Genomic DNA, 21,335 nt, shown 5'->3' with positions numbered 1-21,335 from the left:
AGTCTGCCAAGGGACGGAATGCATCTCAGGGAAAGAAAGCACTCGTAAAATATCAACAGGAACTGACAATATAATTAAATGTTTATTTATTGATGTCTATAAAGCATCAATACTGCTTTTAACTTGTCTACAGACAGTCATGTCCTCGGGCGTCGTTACTGGATCTGATGATGGTGGGTTAGACTCTGGACTGCATTCCCCCTGATTAGACCCTTGGTGTGTCAGCACATGATACCCATCCCATCCTCACTGTTTTTATTGAACATACTGTGTAGTCAATGAAGAGCTAAGTTGCTTGTTGATTTGTAACTGTGCTAAAATCAATATTTGACACCTCCTGCTCTTCAGTCAGTATGTGCTACGACTAACCTAGCTATAAATTTAAAACACAGTAAGTTCATCTCTCAAGTAACTCACAACAATAGTCATGCCCTACCAGATGGGATATTTCATTGTTCATACAGCTCACTCACCAAGGTGGTCAAACACCTCATGTGATCCAGTATGACCGTTTATTACACAGTATGATCCAGTATAATCCAGTGTGACCCAGTAAAATTCTGTATGATCCAGTGTGATGCTGTATGATCCAGTATGATGTTGTATGATCCAGTGTGACCCAGTATGATGCAGTATGATTTTGCATGATCCAGTGATGCTGTATGATCCACTGAGGATGATTCTGAATGATCCTGTATGAGTCTGTATGACACAGGACAAGCAGATGTTTAGAATCCTCATTGGCGTCCCAGGAGAGACCATCTTCCCAGTAACCTACACTTGTCAACTAACATAGATTGGTCGGTCAGACTTGGTGACAGAGTTGATTCTGTTTGGCCCAGTCTTGACATTCACAGACCGCGGAAACAGAGCTGGAATTTTGCTGACTCTGTGTAAAACAACAAACTACTCATGTTGCACAATATGACAGCCCTGTGCATGGTTGTTGTATCTCTCTCAGTGATGGTCATTTGTTCCTGGTCTGGAACACCAGTCTGATTCTAAACAGGACACAGACGACCCAACAAGCTCAGGGATACAGAGCAAGACTCTCACATGTTGACAAACACCTTGGGATCTGGACATGGGAACATTTATTCAATGTCAACTTCTTGTGTACATAATGACAAGACAATGTTAACTTCAAATATTTATTCATTTTCACTTTTTCTGGTTGAATACATGGTAATATTTCTAATATTTAACAAACATATCTGAAAGCATGCTGTGAATATTACTAAGATATAGTACACAACAATGTCAAACTATTATTGCACAGTAAGGAGAGCATCTCAATTCTATTCATGACAACAACATAATCAGTGTATATATATGAGATAATGAGTTTGGATTAACACCCTTTGAAGAGTGTTTCACTTATTTCATGGCATGCCGGCTTGATGTGGGAGGAAGCTCGAACTCGTGAACATCTCAGACGTTTACCACTTTGGTGAAACCAAGGGACACGGGTTTGGTCTGATGAACCTACAAACATCAGGGAGAATTGGGATTCAAACCCCTGATAATGGGTGTCTGTCTGAGGGACTTAACTCGGTAGAGAAAATTGTGTCACCATGGTCAGCTGGGCCAACCATGCCATACAAAAAAATAATGAGCTGCAAGAAAATTAACTGCCATTTATAAGGAGCACATAAAATGTATCAGAAAAATTCATAAAACAGAGAAAAGGACGTCAGTCTTCAGGCTGGAGATACCCCCCTCCTTCCCACCGACCTAATGAACACAAGGGCGTGACATTTGTATACCATACTTGAGGGGTATGGTACCCTTTTCTTGAGCAATTTGTTATGATTCATAACGATGAGAAATCTACATATGGTCATTTAAATATGACAGTTCTATTGTCCCCCCCCAAAGTTATAGATTTGAACTTTGTCTAGGGCATGGTCTTTATTAAAAAATTATAGTTTTTTTCTAAATTTCTATTTTACTGATCAAAGAATGTTTTATCAACAATCTCATTTTCTCCATCCACAACTAAGGAATTGGCAGCCTTGAACTCCTTGCACTGTCTGAGCACTTCAACTATTGTAAGTCTATTTTAAGGAATAGGAGTTACAGCTGTCTCAGCGTTTCAAGTGTGGAAGACACACAAACACATACCATACCGCACACACGCACGCACAATCACGTAACTCACTCAAAGGTTGGATTCATATGCATTTTCTAAAATTACTTCAATGAGTAAAATTACTTCTTGAATATTGAATATTTTAAGAATGATTTTATATAATGAACAGATTATTACCCTTGATTGTTTCTGTATCTTAAATATCATATTAGGAATAAAACTATTTACTAGGCCCACAAAAGGCTCTCACAAGACAAAACTTATTTCTGATATAGGACGTCTCTGATACGGAACACTCACTCAGCTAATAGCCTCAATTTACACACTTACAAACAAATGACATAGACAACTCCTCAAGCAGGACAGGCTGACCTGGCAATATATCACATGATGAGATTCTAACTAATACTCCAAGCATTCATGTAAAACGCAGCAAATATTCATTTTAAACAAACATAAAAAACATGTACCCTCCTTTCATGTCCGAACTCAGACACATTCATTCAATAACAGTTAAATTTGGTTCACACCTAAATTCAAATGGTTTGCAATCTGGAATATAAAATTCATTTCCAGTAAATACACTCAAAATAATGTGTATTTGATTAAATGACATAAATGGCAAACAAGGACAGATCTTTAATGTGTTAAATGTTTAAAGCATGCTATACTATCACATACAATTATGATTAATATCACAAATACATATTTTTATATCAAATAAACAAATATAGTGTCCCCTCTTAATGATTTTAGCAGACACATTTAAATGAATTTGTACACAATTAAAACCAGATTATTATCAAATCGTAAAATTAATGAAACGAAACATCGTTTGGTAATATTAAGAGACCAGCTATGAACAACAAAACACTAGACTAGTTCCGCTTATCACGAACTGAACTAACAGAAACACAATGAACTGCAGATCTCACAACGTACAAAAACAAACTCACCAGATCAGTGTGATGTAGTACATCAATACACAGGATTCATAGTGCCATACAAAATATTACAAATATACAATACCATGAACTACCAGAGATCTGGTTGCTGATACATTAATAAAGAAGTGCCAATCTTAAATCACATCACTTGTGACACAATTGTAGATGAATGTACTTGTACACTCCCAAGGCCCTCTATATGATTTAAACATGTCTTAAACATCCTCCATATGATGTAAACATGTCTTAAACATCCTCCATATAAAGTAAACCTGTCTTACAGGTCCTCCATATGATGGAAGTACGTCCTACATGTCTCTCTGATGCAAACATGTCTTACAGGTCCTCTTTGAAGTAACTTTCCGAGGCAAAAACATTGTAGCTAAAAATAGTATCATATGCTGATAATAAAAGTATCGAATTTCAGAAAGAATTGTTGAAATAACAAAGGGGCTAATAAAAAAACAACAGCTTCCCCACAAAACAACAAAGTAAGTGAGGTAAAATGGCAGTTCATAAAATACTGCAGCATTGTGGTGGTTGAGAACACCATGAGAACATACCAGTGTGTGACAGACATACCACACAACACTTCACACTTCATGTATAGGAACACACAATGCCATTTCAGACAGTGGTCCAATGTAGCAAATGTCAAATGATAAAGTGTTATCCCAAATATAACATTTGTTACATTTGACCACTTTGGACAGGACTCAAACCAAAAAAGTACTAGAATCTGTACTTTACTGAGAAAGTGTTATCCCAGATATAACATTTGTTACATGTATAGGGGTAAATGTTGGGGGCTTTGTTTCTGTTGCAACATTACTGCAATGTGCAAAAACACTATTGCATTTTAGGGGAATAATGGCCTGATGGCAGGGGTATTGTGAAAGCATGGTAAGAACCATTCATTACCACTTGCCCCTTTCCGTAACCTGCAAGAAGACTCGTCCCCCCTATTGATGAATGGTATGTGCCAAAATAAGACAAACCAATCAGAATGCATGTATGACTTCCAAGTACTTATGTCAAAGAATCACTCAGGAATAATTTTTGATTTTACATACACGTATGTCTAGCATCTAAAAATATACAGCTAAATATGTTTAATCATACTGTATAAATACCGTAAATCCTGATGTGTTTTAAATAGCATCTGGAATATAAATGACATGGTGGAAATATATTATGCAACGAGTTGACAATTCTTTTAAAACTATGCCCGTTAATTTAAATTTGCGTTTGGATGGAACCCAGTCTCAAATATTGCCACGAGAGGGGCACGAGTCGTTATTCGGCTTCTCCCAGAATAACGCGAGTTTGTCACGAATGGGTAAGTGAGTGACCGAGTGAGTGAGTATTTAACGCCGTTTTCTAGCAATATTCCAGCAATATCAAGGTGGGAGACACCTGAAATGGGCTTCACACATTGTACCCATGTCGGGAATCGAACCTGGGTCTTCGGTGTGACGACCGGAAGCTTTAACCACTAGGCTACCCGACCGCCCCACGAATGGGTAAGAACGCCTCATTTAATTTCCTTTACTGGACATGTTCCCAAAGCTAAAAATACCCACCATGCCTTGGGTTCAGATGTTAGGAGCTTAGGGAGTGTCCTCCAATGAAGACTTTACATGTATGTTAGAATAAAAGTAATGGAAATATGTAATGACTATATTTTTAAAGTATTTAATTCACATCCATCACCAACATCAGTATTGTAGCATGACATTGATGATCACGAACTATTGATGTTTTGAATGTGTCATTGATGTATTGACGCAATGAAGAGAAAGATTGATCAAATGTTACATCCATAACAAGCACTATAGAAAAACAGGTGATCTTGCACAGACATAATTTATCAAAATAGCATTTTCTCAAAATGATTGAAAGACTTGAATATTTGACGTAACACCATTATTTGAAGAATGTATACCTCAGTTCACATGACAATTTAATCAGGATTTCCAAAAAACAAAGGTATGTCTTATTTCTATATTCATATAAAATACGAGCTCCCTTGAGTCCCCTTCTAAATCCCCGGGACCTGCCACTGAAGCTTGTAACAAGTACCGTGAAGACTCTTTTGACTTAATACCAGAAGTCAAACTCAAGACTCTTCTGACCCATCACTCCAGCAGATGTTTCCATACTTTCTTACATTCACGGGTCTCTTTAACATTGCATCTTAAAATTTACAATCAAGAATGTAAAACTCAGCATTAAAGCCTCTTTGTCTTTCTTGGTCCTGATATTACTGCTATACAAGTTGATCCGACAAAACTATTACATTATATATAACTATACTACTCAAAACAAGTTAAAGAACACCCATAATTGGAAGGCTGCATGATGCAATAGCCATGACAGATTAACTATAGTCACATGAAAAAAAATCGGGTGTTAAACTTCATTTTGAGTAGTATATATCAACATGACTTGGGAACGTTTCAATAATATTTTGGGAATTGTTACTGACATTTGCTAAAGAGTGAAGACATTTGCTTTGCACAGGTCTAAATAAATCCATAAAAACAGGGACAAATAGCGGCCTCTGATCAGGTCCAGATAAATCCCTGAAGACTTAGGCATAAATACCGGCTTCTGAGCAGGTCTAAATAAATTCATGAAGACTTAGGGATAAACAAAGGCCTCTGCCCAGGTCTACATATATCCATGAAGACTTAGGAATAAATACCTGCCACTGCCAAGGTCTAGATAAATCCCTGAAGACTTAGGAATAAATACCGGCCTCTGCCCATGTCTACATAAATCCATGAAGACTTAGGAATAAATACCTGCCTCTGCCCATGTCTACATAAATCCATGAAGACTTAGGAATAAATACCTGCCTCTGCCCAGGTCTAGATAAATCCATGAAGACTTAGGAATAAATACCGGCCACTGCCAATGTCTACATATATCCATGAAGACTTAGGAATAAATACCTGCCTCTGCCCAGGTCTAGATAAATCCATGAAGACTTAGGAATAAATACCGGCCTCTGCCCATGTCTACATCAATCCCTGAAGACTTAGGAATAAATACCGGCCTCTGCCCTGGTCTACATAAATCCCTGAAGACTTTGGGATAAATACCGGCCTCTGCAAAGGTCTACGTAAGTCCATGATGTATGTTCTACTTCATCATGAGTATTTCCATTGGTCCTCTGCAGGTTGGTGGTAGGGGTAGCTCTGTGGTGGTGGTGGGTTGGGAGCAGCTGAAGCCTGGGGGAATCCTGCAGGGCGACCTGCGGGGGGTGCCGATGGGGCCCCAGGTCCAGACAGCACAGACATCTGGATACATTCAGAGTAGCTTGGAGGTGCTGGGGACAAAGGTATGAAGTAAAAATAAAATATTCCTCCTATTTACCACACACTGAATACTCACATCCAAAAAACCCAAAACATTTGATACTGTTATCTACATCTGTTATTGAATTTACCCAACGTTTGTGATCCTGTATTATTTCATCACTGCTAGCATGGCTGATCATTTGTCCAGATTGAACTACATTTGTTGTATTATGGGGTTTGTATAAATTCATTGCTTCAAAGGAGTTAAAAACTGTAAATTCCTGATTATCTACCCAATTTATGTCCATTCTATAATGATAAGTACACTGGACCAAGTTGTTGCGACAGCTTTGTTTAATACCTGATTACAGTGACACAATGCTTAAAATAGCTATCCAATCAAATTACATCCATGACCAAGGAAATTCTGATTAGACTGATGGAGGTGGAGATGTCACTTTCAAAACAATTCTTTGGTGGTCCAGATTGTCATCATTAATCATACATATCACTTAACAAAATAATCACTACATGCATAAGATGTTCAAAAAAGGTCTGCAGAAAAAGGAAAACATACTTCACAAATAACCTTCGCTGTGACCTTGACCTAAAACATGTAGGTCACTCACATTTACAACTTGTGGCCCCCACCCAAAGGATGAAAGGTAATAACTTTCATTGACATATAGTAAATGATTCTTGATATGTAATGTAAAAACAATCTTTTCTTAAAGCTATGACCTTGATGATGACCTTGTCCCTTGACATGAGTGGTCATGGTGTCAACACAATGTCCAGGGCTATATACATGATATATGACACAAATCACTTAACAAAAAAATCACTACATGCATAAGACGTCCCAAAAAGGTTTGCAGAAAAAGGAAAACATATTTCACAAATAACCTTCGCTGTGTCCTTGACCTAAACCTTTTTAACACCAGATGTGATATCCTGGATTTAAATGTTTTTGTTAAGATCTGGGAGAAAGATTATGATGTTATTCTTTCCTTTTTACTTGGTGGATGTCCAATAGAATGTTTATGGAACTAGAAAGAGATGTGTGGGCAGGAGTAATGATATAGTAATAAAGAATATCTATCTATCATACATGACATGTCTGGGACGTTCAAGCACCACATGGTTTCAAAAACAAGGTGCTGCCAAAACCTTAAAGCCTTCTCATCCACATCAAAAAGTTTGGTAAATTCAATCAAGTCAATATATCTAAGAAGTTCTGTGTACAAATTAGGACAAAAGAGGTAATAATGAATAAAAAGGAAATTTGTGTTATCTTACGTGGTTGATCATCAACAGGTGGCGCAGTGGGAGGGACTGGCTGGTGCATTATGGGAGGTCTTGGAACACCCGAGTAGCCCTGATGGTAGCCCGTCTCAGAGATCCCTCCCTTCTCAGGATAGCCAGCCGGGAGTAAAGGCCGGCGTTCTGGTACTCCACCACTACATGCTGTTAAGTCAACTTGCTCGTAGACAAAGGTTTGAGGCAGGGGTTGTGTCATCACTGGCAGAGGACCAGTGGCAAATGGCATGCCGGTGTCACCAATAAAAATCTCCGTTGATGTACTGACTTGATCACAATTACAGCCAGAGACTTCAGCTTGCATCTAAAATGACAGGTACATGTCAGTGTATATTCACAAACATTTCTACATCTTATAACATATTATTCCCCAATTGGTTCATAAAATGGTCCGAATTAATTATTTCATGACATATTATGATAAGGGTTTATTTAAGAACAGAGCGTCAACAGGGTTGATTTTAGCATTATTGAAATGTTTATTAATACATGTATGCCCAGAATGAATTAATGATCCGATTTTCATCCCAACGTTCCTCACCACAAAACAGCCTGCTTCTTATAACCATGACCCTCTACCTACACACACAGATAATCTCCTTGTTTCCTTGTATTTTCTTACTTATTCCTTAACATACCGTCCTTTTGTAAATGTGACAGTCGATGTCTATAATCAGGCAATATGTATATAGACTGAAAATTTCACTCAGGCAATGCACATTTTGCTTGAAAAATGAGACTGGATTTTAGACGCGAACACCCATACCAAATAAGCACAAGCACGCATGCATTACAATCATAATCATGTTTTTGTTTGTTTGTTTTTTAAGTAATCTGACTTTGGCTTGTACAGCCCATTTTCCCTGTGGTCTGGCAAGTGTATACTGGACTTATTTGCTGTAGAAGCAGATCACATGACAACTAGCTCTAAACTACATGTGCTGTAGGGCTGGGACGAGTCCATATTTACTACCCAGGTACCCGACCCCCTATTACCTGACCCTACCCAGGTATGCACTGTAGGTCTCAAGAGTTGGGAACAAAATGTATAATTGGGAATAGTTTAACTGTAGCCCTGGCAAAAACTGTTCAGATACATGTATGAAACCAGAGATCATGTAGATAAATGGTCTCTTATGAAACGATCAAAGCATGCGTACACTGAAGTTGACTAAAGCTTTATCTTTACTAAAACATATACAAGTCAAAAGGAATGTGAAAGAAGATCAGAAAGAAATGTGAACATTAGCGACTTGTAGTGTAACCACTGAGCTATAGTGAGTTTTTGTCATTAAACAATATGTCAGGTGACTAACCACGGGTCCGGGTAGTACTGTGGGTACCCAGGTCGTACTTCTGACCCACCTGACCCGAGTCCCTGAGTTACCCTTCCCAGCCCTAATGTGCTGTGTGTCCGGTACACACCATGTTGGACAAAATTTCTGTATTCAGCTTCACGTTTGGTGAACCCAAATATTTCAGGGCCCTGTTCCACAAAGTGATCTCAGTGCCACGAGGATTGTACGCCTATGTTAAACAATGGGAACTACGATCACCTTAATTTGGTGAATGCAAATATTCAGGACCCTGTTCCACAAAAAGATCTTAGTGCTACGGGGATTGTACGCCTATGTTAAACAATGGGAGCTACGATCACCTTAATTTGGTGAATGCAAATATTCAGGACCCTGTTCCACAAAGAGATCTCAGTGCCACGAGGATTGTACGCCTATGTTAAACAATGGGAGCTACGATCACCTTAATTTGGTGAATGCAAATATTCAGGACCCTGTTCCACAAAGAGATCTCAGTGCCACGAGGATTGTACGCCTATGTTAAACAATGGGAGCTACGATCACCTTAATTTGGTGAATGCAAATATTCAGGACCCAGTTCCCCAAAGAGATCTTAGTGCTATGACAATTGGAAGCCTTTATTAAACTATGGAAACTAAGACGACATACTGGGTGAAATGGCGTCGCTGTGGACATGGTGGAGGCAGAGCAACAGTAGATGTTTGGTTTGACTGGAGTATGTTACTATACAAATGTCCCTGTAAGCAACAGAAGGTGTGGTTATGTAATGTTTCAAGGATCATTCCTGTGGCAAGAGACACAGTGGTTTGTGGATGTTTAGGATAAGCCAACACCAGATTTTGTCCCAGGGTATAATATTCCGTAACCTCACAAGTTTCACCGTTAAAAGATAGGAAATTGATGTGGATGTGCCATTTTGATTGACAGCAAGGATAGAACAATGCTACCGAGGATATGTTAGATCACGAAAGTCGGGGAGGTAGTCTGAAAACTTCATGTCAGCCCATTATGACATAACTCAAAAAGGGTAAAGTACTGTTGGTGCCAGACATATTGATCTATTAGTGAAGCATCTTAGAATATATTTTACAGTACTATGCTGGTGCCCAAGACGGATACCGCGTTCAACAACAGATAAAGGAGCAAATACTTACATGCAGTTTATAAATGACCCTGATACATGTATTAAGGGATGGTAGGAGTCTTGACGGCAGGAGTTGGTCTCCAAGTGTAATGTCTGGTCTCCAGACGTCATCCATCCCCGCCTCCACCTTGCGGGAGTATTCGTTCAGTTTCACAGATTCCTCATCCCAGGTATGTCCCCCAACAGCATATTCAATTTTCTAAAAAAAAAAGAATTGAAAATTTCACAATAAATTGTATACTTATCCTTATTCACACTATGCATTTCTTCCATCCTTCTCCTTTTGATCAACAACTTTTAACGCTTCATCAAAGCTTTCAATCATGCCTGGCGAATTGATGTGTGCTAAGATGAAGAGAAGTACCGATCGACAACATCCACAAGAGGATCTCCAAACTGATACTGAGACATGACGTGCTCAAAGCAGAGGTGAGCAGGTAAGGGTTTGGGACACCGCCGAAACGGACGCACCTTGTGGTGACTTCAGTGTTGAAGACCTGTGCATCTACAGATGAGCTGCTTCACCCTCCCATGGGTACTCAGTCTGAGAACCCGCCTTGTAATAAAGGTAAACAAAGGAGTGACGTTCCTATGTTGATATAATGTGAACAGAATACGGAGTACAGTAAACTACGGTTATAACCAACTCAAAGGGGCCACTAATTTGGGTTTGTTATGACCGTAATTTGTTATCAACATATACAGCATATATGCAGCCAAAAACCAGTTCGTTATATCCGCCAGTTCGTTACAAGCGTAGTTTAGTGTACTGGGTTGCTGAAGAGGGTATACAATATCGTTATCTGTGCTGCTGTCAACTGTTGTGTCAGGACCAAAGGACCAAACTGGTGAAGGCCCTGGACGTCGGTAACTGAGATGTCATGTAGACAGTAGGAAGCAAAGACTGTGTCAGACATCCAAAAACAACCTTCCATAAAGGCGGATAACGTGCAGTTGCTGTGTAGGGACATAATGCAGGCGACAGGAGGCAGTCCAGTGAAGGTATAGGCATGAAGTATCACAGAACCAGAAGGAGACCATGGTACAGATGACTTTAGTGGTGGTCGCCATGGATAGTGGACTGAAGAGTCTGTTCTGGGAGCCTTGTAGCGTCTCAGAAGCCTTGAGATAAATATGGAGAGATCTCACCGGAACCGAGAAGATATCTTCATGGTCATCAGGGTTTAAGATGTATGCCAAAGAGGGGATGTGAACAGCCAATCTGGTTGACAAGGTAGAAACAATTTTATGGATAACAGCTTCTTTAAAACTGTAAAAAGCGACGTTTCGGTGTAGATCCTTACACTGTTGTCAAGCAAGACTGAATGAGGGACATAGTACAGAATATATATAGTAGGTGGAGGATTAACAGTAACAACAATTGCATACATGAGTGGGATAACATAGGTAGGTGTTGACAACAAAGGGACAATACTTTCACAACACGATGGACAGAGAACCAATGGGACATGAAGCCAATTAAACAGGATAAGTGATTATTACTTGATGAGTTCATAGTAGGCGGATGGGATGAAATAGCCTTGATCTCTGTTGATTGATGGCTTGTGGCGGCGAATGTGGACTGCATTTGTTAGTTTTCTTTTAGTGAAATCATGGAGGTTGTTGGATGTATAAGTTTAAGACCAACAAATGGATATGCACAACACAATTAATTTGATTGAGGTTTGAGGACAGGTGAGTGGAAAGAACAACAAAACACACACTTACCTTACTGAACTTAATCTGAGCAAGAACACTGGATTGCGTGTTGTTCGTTATCTCAATCACTGGTTGGATTGTTTCTCTCCTTTCATACCCTTTCTTCGGTAAAGAAATCTTAAAACTGTAAAATCCGTCTTTGCAACACAAGCAGCAGTTGGAGTCTTCACATGTTTCCTCATATGGAACCTGAAGCAACAAAATATAAATAAACCAAAGGGCCGTTCACAACATACTTTGACTTGTCATGCTGATTAACTTACAGAACTTTTGACAGCAGAACAAGAAAAGGTGACAAATAAACATGATAAATGAAGAACATAAAAGTAATTTGTTGAGGACATCATAGATGGGACTTAATTATGAATGACCTTAATATTGTATGGTAGGTCGAAGAGTTTTTCGCTATCAATTATAGTAGCTTATATCCAATAGATAAATACAGGAATGTCACAGACAAACAGACAAATAGCCCCATGATAAAGCATGCTGATAAAGCATACATATATTTTTACAGGAGCTTCCATAACAAATTATGAATACTGCGGAAGTTCGTCGTACACACACAGAGATCCCCACCCCTACTCCCTGCCGCACACACAGAGAGACCCCCAACGCCCACCCCCGCCACACACAGACACACACACAGAGATCCCCAACCCTTACCCCCGCCGTACACAAACAGGGACTGGCCTTTATCATGTTTATAGGCATGTTAGGAATATGATAAGTGTTTTATCCTAAAGTATGAATTGTAATTACCAAGGCAATCTCATGCTGATTCAAGTCAAAGAAGCCGTGTATGTTGAAATCTTTCCGACATTTGATGTCATTTCCATATGGCCTCTGGTCTATAGAGGCCTCTATCCAGTAGGCGATGAAGCCATGTTCACCTCGGAAGGAGGAAGGCATTGCAGTGGAGATTTCAAATTTGAAAGGAAGTTGATGCTCTCCTGGAAGTAGAATTCCGTGTTCTCTACAATCTGAAATAAATGACAAACAAACACATAAGTCCTTAAGTCCTTATTCCAGTCCTGTAAGATCCCCCATGATTCAAACTGATTCATGCTATCCTGGGGAATGTAGACTTGCTACACTTACTGAGGTGGCACCATGACATATACAGTGCTGTGGCTACAACCAGGGGGTTGATACTGTAAATCTGGAAACCTTTGCCAATTTTGTCAAACACTGGCCTCAACTGAATCTGGAAACCTTTGCCAATTTTGTCAAACACTGGCCTCAACTGAATCTGGAAACCTTTGCCAATTTTGTCAAACACTGACCTCAACTGAATCTGGAAACCTTTGCCAATTTTGTCAAACACTGACCTCAATTGAATCTGGAAAGTTTTGCCAATTTTGTCAAACACTAACCTCAACTAAATCTGGAAAGTTTTGCCAATTTTGTCAAACACTAACCTCAACTGAACCTGGAAAGTTTTGCGACCCTGTGGATGAGATCACGAAAGATCAAAGCTACTTCTGCATGTGTTATTAATGATAAGTAGCAAGCACATTATACCGGGAAACGTGGATGACAAGGGAGTAGCAATCGTATTATCCATGCAATCCTAAATCCGAAAATTCTTTCACTGCAGGGATACTTTTTTTACTAAACCATCAGGGGTATTTCCAAATAACGACATCTGATGAGCTCCCACCTTGTCTGTTTTAGGTTGAAGATATTAATTAACATGCACCCTTTGTCATATCAAAATCTTCATAGATTACCGGTAACCAATCAATGTTCAGAAATGTGTATAGATATTGCCTCAAAGTTTATTTAAGTTGTCCTTACAGACGGTAGCCCAGTCTCTTGTCATAAGTACCAAGCAGTATGATGAAATGGCAACTCAGTGTTAGTCAGCATGGTCAGTGGTTTTTAAGGTAGAGATGCATGTGTTATAGTTGACAAGCGATGTAGCGTGTTTATCTGATGGTATAGACTGGCTGGTGTATATCTGGACTACTCAGTGTTATGTAAGCAACTTGATGAGTTGTGGCAGATTAGTTTGTTTGTTTGTTGTTTAACGCCACACTTACCAATATTCTAGCTATATGACGGCGGTCTGTAAATAATTAAGTCTGGACCAGGCACTCCAGTGATTGATATCATGAGCATCGATCCACGCAATTGAGATAGGATGACATGCGTCAACCAAGTCAGCGAGCCTAACCAGATTAGTGAACATTCCTGATTGGACTACTGACAGTGAGTGACATTACAGAATCAGGATGTGAGGGATTATTGGATTACTCATACACCAACTTCCCGAGGCAAGTGAGTTAACTGACTATAAAAGTCCAGTTTCCACCCTTGCCGAACTAGGCTGGTATTATGGAGTTACATTTTGGCTGGACTAACGAGTCTATGCATAGTCCAATCAAAATCCCGCACCGAAATCGAAATCCGGTTCGTACAGTGTCATGCAAATATCGGTCGACTGCAGGATTTGCAAAGCATGTGCACCGCTAACTCGTTGTCAACAGATATTTTCTAAACCTTTTCATGTTTTTAATCAAGGTGCTCACGTGATTTGATGCACTTCGCGATGCAAGACTTGTTATATCACAATATAGATCTTGATTATCGATCAGATAGCCTTGACTGGGCGCCACCGTTTTGTTTGAAACAAATGCTAGTGATACGAGAGGTTGAATCTGATTGGTCAAAAGGAGAAACTTAGAAAGGACATAACTCGTAATAGCCACTGAAGGTGCTACGATCGACCCCACGAATTCCAGCCTAGTTCGGCAAGGGAGGAAACTGGACTTTTAAATTCAGTTAACTCTCTTGCCTCGGGAAGATGCTCATACACCTGCCTGGTTGACAATGAGCATGATGATGAGTAATCCAATAATCCCTCACATCCTGATTCTGTAATGACACAGTGTCACTCAGTGTCAGTAGTCCAATCAGGAATGTTCACTAGGCTACCCGACCGCCCCCGCAAATATCATAATTACAACCAAAAAAAATATATGTATCTAATCATCAGGCAGTTACCTTGTTCAAGGAATGTATCTGTGAAAATCCACATGAAGGAACAATATCACATGCAACTGTCTGGTTGGCAATGAGCATGATGATGAGTGGAAGCATACAAGAGAAATATGCCTCCTTACATTTTAGTCTGTTGTTGATCTACAGTAATAACTGCACCATGCAACTACTGCAAGAGTCACTCGCAGTTTTCGCAACACTTTCCAGCTAGAAACCTTCCAGATTTACAACTTATTAAGCCTATGATTATGATGAGCAATGTACTATGTTGTTTGGGTACAAAGGCACCAAGCCTGACCATCAGATCCATGACAGTCACCTTGGTTACGAGGGACTTTCTACTATTTTTCTTCCTATCTTTGTAGTTTAACCCAGCACTCAGCTATATTCCAGCTATATCATGTATATGATGGCGGTCTTTGAATAATTGAGTCCGGGCCAGAAAATCCAGCAATTGACATGGGGGCATCTTAGGGGGAGCTGAGGAGAGGTATAGTTATTGCCAAAGCTCTCTGTCATACTATTGTTTGTCTGTTGTTTAACACCACACTCAGCAATATTCCAGCTATCAGACAGAGGTCTGATAATAATCAGGACTGGGCCAGACAATCCAGTGACTGACTTCATGAACATCGATCTACATAATGGTAATTGTAATCACCACCTGATTCTGTTTGTTGCCTGAGCATGAGTTGCTGAAGACCAATTCTAACCAGGATCATCGCAGGGCCTCTATCATACATCATCATAATCATAATGAACAATAATCACCTAACAGTTGAAGTTTCGGCAATACAATTAAGTCCCTTTCCTCATGGTGGTCATAGGTCTTCATTTTTTCCTGGACTCCTTGAAATGTATCGTCTAAAAGCAGGAACATATTTTCGCCATCAAAATGCCCTTCAGAAACACACAAAAGTCCTCTTGCAGACAGAAATATCCCTGCAAGAAGAAACAAATTGAACAACAGTCATTAGTTCTTGAAACAGTCTAATGTCGTATTAAAGCAGTTCAATTATAACGAGTGAGTGAGTTGGGTTTAATGCCGCTTTTACCATTATTCCAGTTACATCACAGCGTGTCAGCTTCATGTGGGAGGAAAGCACGAAGTGATGCAGGTCTCAGTTGTTTAACATTATTCCAGTTACATCATGGCGTGTCAGCTTAACATGCTTAATGTGGGAGGAAAGCCGGAAGTGATGCAGGTCTCAGTTGTTTACCACTTCAGTGAAACCCACAAGCACGGGTATGGTGCTGACAAGCCTAGAAACATAATTGGGGCGAACCAGGTTTCAAATCATAGGTTTCTGGCATGCCCAAGGGATGCAACTCTGCACAGTGAATCGCGGTGCCTTAGACGACTGGGCCACCTGTGTCCCCTCAATTATAACTATGTTGATAACCAGGTTATTGACTTCAAAGAAATTTTTTTTTAGAAGATATAATACATGCTTCATTTTACTTATACTACCATTGCATAATCATCAACAGGATGAAGACCGCCTCTATGGACTAGTGGTAGAGCGTCCGCATGGAGAGTGGAAGGTCGGATGTTTGATCCCAGGGTGTGTAATACCAAAAGACATTAAAACATGGTACTTGTTGTTACCCTGTCTGGCACTCGGCATTAAGGGGCTAAACCAATGACAGGTCAGCTTGGAGTCAGTATACTGTGTCTGAGTGGTGTATTCATGTTAAACTGCAGCATGGTATCTCAGTGGGCTAGCACTATAAAATTGGCATCAGTCTGGACTAGTACAAGCAGCCACACACACACGTGCATGCATGTTGCTAAATAAGTGCAAAATTCTTGAACGCAATGTTAAATACCATTTCACCCACCACCTCAGCAGAACTTAACATGGCACAATTATTCTATCTTGCACTTCACATCATTTTACTGAAACTGTGTTAAATTGCTCTTCATGTAAAGAGTAAAAATATGATGTCAAGCCTATAAAGCTTCTATTTTTATTACTTTACATGAAAAAACCCTGAGAAGTTGCAGACCTGTTAACCAGCAACCCTTAAACATGAGAACTAAGGAATTGAATTTCTTATTCACCATTGAACATCTAAACTGCACACTCAGTAAGTGACATTGTTTATGATTGTGCACTCAGCAGTGATACATCCACAAGGAGTTGCTAGTTATGCTAATGTGCTTGAAAACCCGACTTCTTAGTTAATAATGATAAGGTCACTGAATCAGTATGCTCTCGAAAGTCATTCTCAGCTCCCTGGGGATAATACAACACAAGGCGCCTCTTAGGCACTGGAAGGTTAAAGTGACAGTACGTTCACAGATCTGTGTGTTTTTAAATCATGCGTGAAATAATTTTTCAAGTGTGATGTCACATGCCCCAAGCCAAACCAATAGAGCTCTTCTCAGTGCAGCCTACAATGCAAGCGCTGTGCAGAGTAAACTGGCTTAACTTCAGATGGGTGGTTACAAAATACTAATTGCCAGCTTGATTAGATCAGAAGCGAGTGTTTCTCAAAGCCTAGATTACAATATAATGATGCCTCGGACATGAGTGAGTGAGTGAGGTTTTACGCCACTTTTAGCAATATTCCAGCAATATCACGGCGGCGGACACCAGAAATGGGCTTCACACATTGTACCAAGTCGGGAATCGAACCCGGATCTTCGGCGTGAAGTGCTAACGCTTTAACCACTAAGCTACCCAACCGCCCCTCGGCCATATGAAGCCGAATAACTCTCTTTGTCCCACCCAGAGTTCCTTCGGCCAACCTAGAAAGCTAGCAATATGGTCACTTTGATGCGTAGAGCTATATTGTCATACACCTCACTGTCGCAATTGTAGTAGTATGTCTATGTAATTATGCATCACCATATGTAAAACACACTGAATGACTTGCATTAGACATGTTAGACTTGTCTCGTCATATTTCAGAATAAGTGTGTTTGTTTTAAAGCAAGAGAAAAGTCTGGTTACAGAACATTCTGTTGCGAAATAAGGTGACCAGAGACGAGTATGCTCGGGGTCATCGGCTACTGTTTACAGACAAAGCTTCAGTATGGTCGACGTCCAGTCTCTTTAACAGTCACATTACCATAATATCCTACCAGGTAACATTTGTTGCTAGGTGAACATAGGCTAATTCAGAAAATGTCATTTACCTAAGAAAACATGTATCATGTGTTTCAGAGCACAGAATCACTTTGCTTTCGAAGCATCTGTGCTACTCACTTTCAATGTCTCTCATATGCATTACAATAATGTTGGTTTGGTTCCAAATTTAGTTTCACATGGCAAAATGTTTATGTAAACCAGCTCCACCAAGAGATAAAAATTACAGTAAGGGAATCGTTGTGCTGTGTGAGGCCAGACGAAAGCAAGGATGGGGTCCTACGGTATGACGAAAGCAAAGATGGGGTCCTACGGTAAGACGAAAGCAAGGATGGGGTCCTACGGTAAGACAAAAGCAAGGATGGGGTCCTACGGTAAGACAAAAGCAAGGATGGGGTCCTACGGTAAGACAAAAGCAAGGATGGGGTCCTACAGTCAAGACGAAAGCAGGGATGGGGTCCTACGGTAAGACGAAAGCAAGGATGGGGTCCTACAGTCAAGACGAAAGCAGGGATGGGGTCCTACGGTAAGACGAAAGCAAGGATGGGGTCCTACGGTCAAGACGAAAGCAAGGATGGGGTCCTACGGTCAAGACGAAAGCAAGGATGGGGTCCTACGGTCAAGATGAAAGCAAGGATGGGGTCCCACGGTCAAGACGAAAGCAAGGATTGTGTCCTACGGTCAAGACGAAAGCAAGGATGGGGTACTACGGTCAAGATGAAAGCAAGGATGGGGTCCTACGGAAAGACGAAAAGCAAGGATGGGGTCCTACGGTCAAGACGAAAGCAAGGATGGGGTCCTACGGTAAGACGAAAGCAAGGATGGGGTACTACGGTCAAGACGAAAGCAAGGATGGGGTCCTACGGTAAGACAAAAGCAAGGATGGGGTCCTACGGTCAAGATGAAAGCAAGGATGGGGTCCTATGGTAAGACGAAAAGCAAGTATGGGGTCCTACGGTCAAGACGAAAGCAAGGATAGGGTCCTACGGTCAAGCTGAAAGCAAGGATGGGGTCCTACGGTCAAGACGAAAGCAAGGATGGGGTCCTATGGTAAGACGAAAGCAAGGATGGGGTACTACGGTCAAGATGAAAGCAAGGATGGGGTCCTACGGTCAAGACGAAAGCAAGGATGGGGTCCTATGGTAAGACGAAAGCAAGGATGGGGTCCTACGGTCAAGATGAAAGCAAGGATGGGGTCCTACGGTCAAGACGAAAGCAAGGATGGGGTCCTACGGTCAAGACGAAAGCAAGGATGGGGTCCAACGGTAAGACGAAAGCAAGGATGGGGTACTGCGGTCAAGACGAAATCAATGATGGGGTGCTACGGTAAGACGAAAGCAAGGATGGGGTACTACGGTCAAGATGAAAGCAAGGATGGGGTCCTACGGAAAGACGAAAAGCAAGGATGGGGTCCTACGGTCAAGACGAAAGCAAGGATGGGGTCCTACGGTCAAGACGAAAGCAAGGATGGGGTCCAAAGGTAAGACGAAAGCAAGGATGGGGTACTACGGTCAAGACGAAAGCAAGGATGGGGTCCTACGGTAAGACGAGAGCAAGGATGGGGTCCTACGGTAAGACGAAAGCAAGGATGGGGTCCTATGGTCAAAATGAAAGCAAGGATGGGGTCCTACGGTAAGACGAAAAGCAAGGATGGGGTCCTACGGTCAAGACAAAAGCAAGGATGGGGTCCTACGGTCAAGACGAAAGCAAGGATGGGGTTCAACGGTAAGACGAAAGCAAGGATGGGGTACTGCGGTCAAGACGAAATCAAGGATGGGGTGCTACGGTAAGACGAAAGCAGGGATGGGGTCCTACGGTCAAGACATGACCCAACATCGGGGGTCTCAGTTTGGGAGTGGCCTAAGTCATGCCGCAGTAACAGCTGGTCACCCACAGTTTAATCGAGTACGATTTAAGAAGCATGCAAGTTAGTGTTTGATCCTGTCAAGCTTATTTCATCCCCTTCTCATTATAATGTTGGATATACAATTTCTATGGGGAGGGACCGTCAAAATATGTCCCCGTAGATTACCGTTGCATCGTAGTGATTCTGAGACCGTTACTCGCACTACCCCTTCCACAGAACCTCCGGGCTTGACCACATCGATGAGGGGTCTTTGAAATGGGTTCGTATTCCATACATCTTGGAGACAGTCGGTGTTCAGGGTGATCTGAAAATTATCTGCGTGAACTGTATAAGCCATCGTCACAAATTCAACAGGACCGCATCGCACATATCAACAAAACAGAGAACATGTCAGATATGAACTCCGCGTACGGCTCAAGCTCCTCACAGCGATATCCCGTCCGCAGAGCTCTCTACACTACCAAGAGTGAAACGAAGGTGTCTACCGCTGCAAGGAGCTGGGAAATGTTGCAATCACAAGATATCGGCACTTTCCGTGATCATTCGGAAATGCCCAAACAGGCAGGACCGTACTTACCCTCTTAGGACTTACCCCATTTGTCAGATACTTAATTCACAAATCCCACGGTTGGATTCCCGCACTATCCAAAGCTTATTACCCAGGAGGTAAAATGGATTAGTCCTAATCATACTCCATTTGTCACACACCTGAGAATATGAGACTAATAATAATTGTCACTGTCTAAAACATGCTCTTCTCTTGTATTTATATGAAAATAGATTTAATTTCTGCCTTTCAGCATCATTAATAACATATTAAATCATAATCATTTTCGTTATGCTCCTCATTTTGGATGTTACTAGTACAAAGTTCATTTTGCTTTAAACGCATTTTTGTTTGTTTATTATAAAACAAAACACTTTAAAAAATCTGTACATTATGAAATGTGTGACGTATTCAACTTGTTCAACCGCTTGGTAATCAATGTGTATATAAATAACGCTCTATGTTAGTCAGCTTTACATAACCAGACGGCAACTTACAACAGAAGTAACTCTGAGATTAATTCTAACAAATTAAGATTTATGCGGTAATGGTATTTGATGTTGATTTCGTATGTTTTCACTTTTTATATAAATTCCTATAGTGCAAACTCTGCTGCTGAGTATTTTTTTATATACGTTGATTAACATAGGCAACAATACTTATGCCAAAACAAATAAATGTATTGATGAAAACAAGTGTCACTATTGATACCTTTGGTAGAATCACCCAATCTTCTTCTTGCTGAAGAACACCTGTAACTCAGTCAGCTTTCCGCAAAGCTGCCATGTTTGCGACAAATCAGATATCCCTGTCCGTGCATGCATAATTTAGTATTAAAACATCTAAGCATATCAATTAAATTTATACGGGCAGAAAATAACATATAAACTTACTGTACCAGAGTAGATGAATTACTTACCCATCACCTTCCTATGCACACACTATGCCTAATGCTATATTTGGGATAAATCTTTAAT

The 21,335-nt window shown here is 40.6% G+C and overlaps 1 protein-coding gene across 1 annotated transcript; it reads right to left on the bottom strand.

Moving 5' to 3' along the window:
• Nucleotides 1–3,751: 3,751 nt before the first annotated feature.
• Nucleotides 3,752–20,199, bottom strand: LOC139475805 (arrestin domain-containing protein 3-like). Its single transcript, XM_071259038.1, has 7 exons — nucleotides 19,977–20,199; nucleotides 15,621–15,791; nucleotides 12,606–12,826; nucleotides 11,853–12,032; nucleotides 10,135–10,323; nucleotides 7,644–7,968; nucleotides 3,752–6,373 (listed from the first exon to the last, which is right to left on the bottom strand). Exons 1-7 carry the CDS (start codon nucleotides 20,146–20,148, stop codon nucleotides 6,195–6,197), a joined length of 1,437 nt encoding a protein of 478 aa, XP_071115139.1. The 5' UTR covers nucleotides 20,149–20,199; the 3' UTR covers nucleotides 3,752–6,194.
• Between the last annotated feature and the right edge of the window lie 1,136 nt (nucleotides 20,200–21,335).

The sequence above is a fragment of the Haliotis cracherodii genome, unplaced genomic scaffold (assembly GCF_022045235.1).
Source record: "Haliotis cracherodii isolate W230 unplaced genomic scaffold, xgHalCrac1.p SCAF_1, whole genome shotgun sequence".
Lineage (NCBI taxonomy): Eukaryota > Metazoa > Mollusca > Gastropoda > Lepetellida > Haliotidae > Haliotis > Haliotis cracherodii.
Note: the sequence above shows the minus strand (reverse complement) of the source record. Positions and strands in the feature narration are given on the sequence as shown.

What these genes read in the sequence shown, in the direction of transcription:
- LOC139475805 (XM_071259038.1), bottom strand. Translation starts at nt 20,148, where the DNA reads ATGGCTTATACAGTTCACGCAGATAATTTTCAGATCACCCTGAACACC. An exon ending in ATCAGCATGAGATTGCCTTG is followed by an intron (nt 12,033 to 12,605) that starts GTAATTACAATT and finishes TTGTTGCTTCAG; the next exon opens with GTTCCATATGAGGAAACATG. An exon ending in CTCAGATTAAGTTCAGTAAG is followed by an intron (nt 10,324 to 11,852) that starts GTAAGTGTGTGT and finishes TTTTTTTTTTAG; the next exon opens with AAAATTGAATATGCTGTTGG.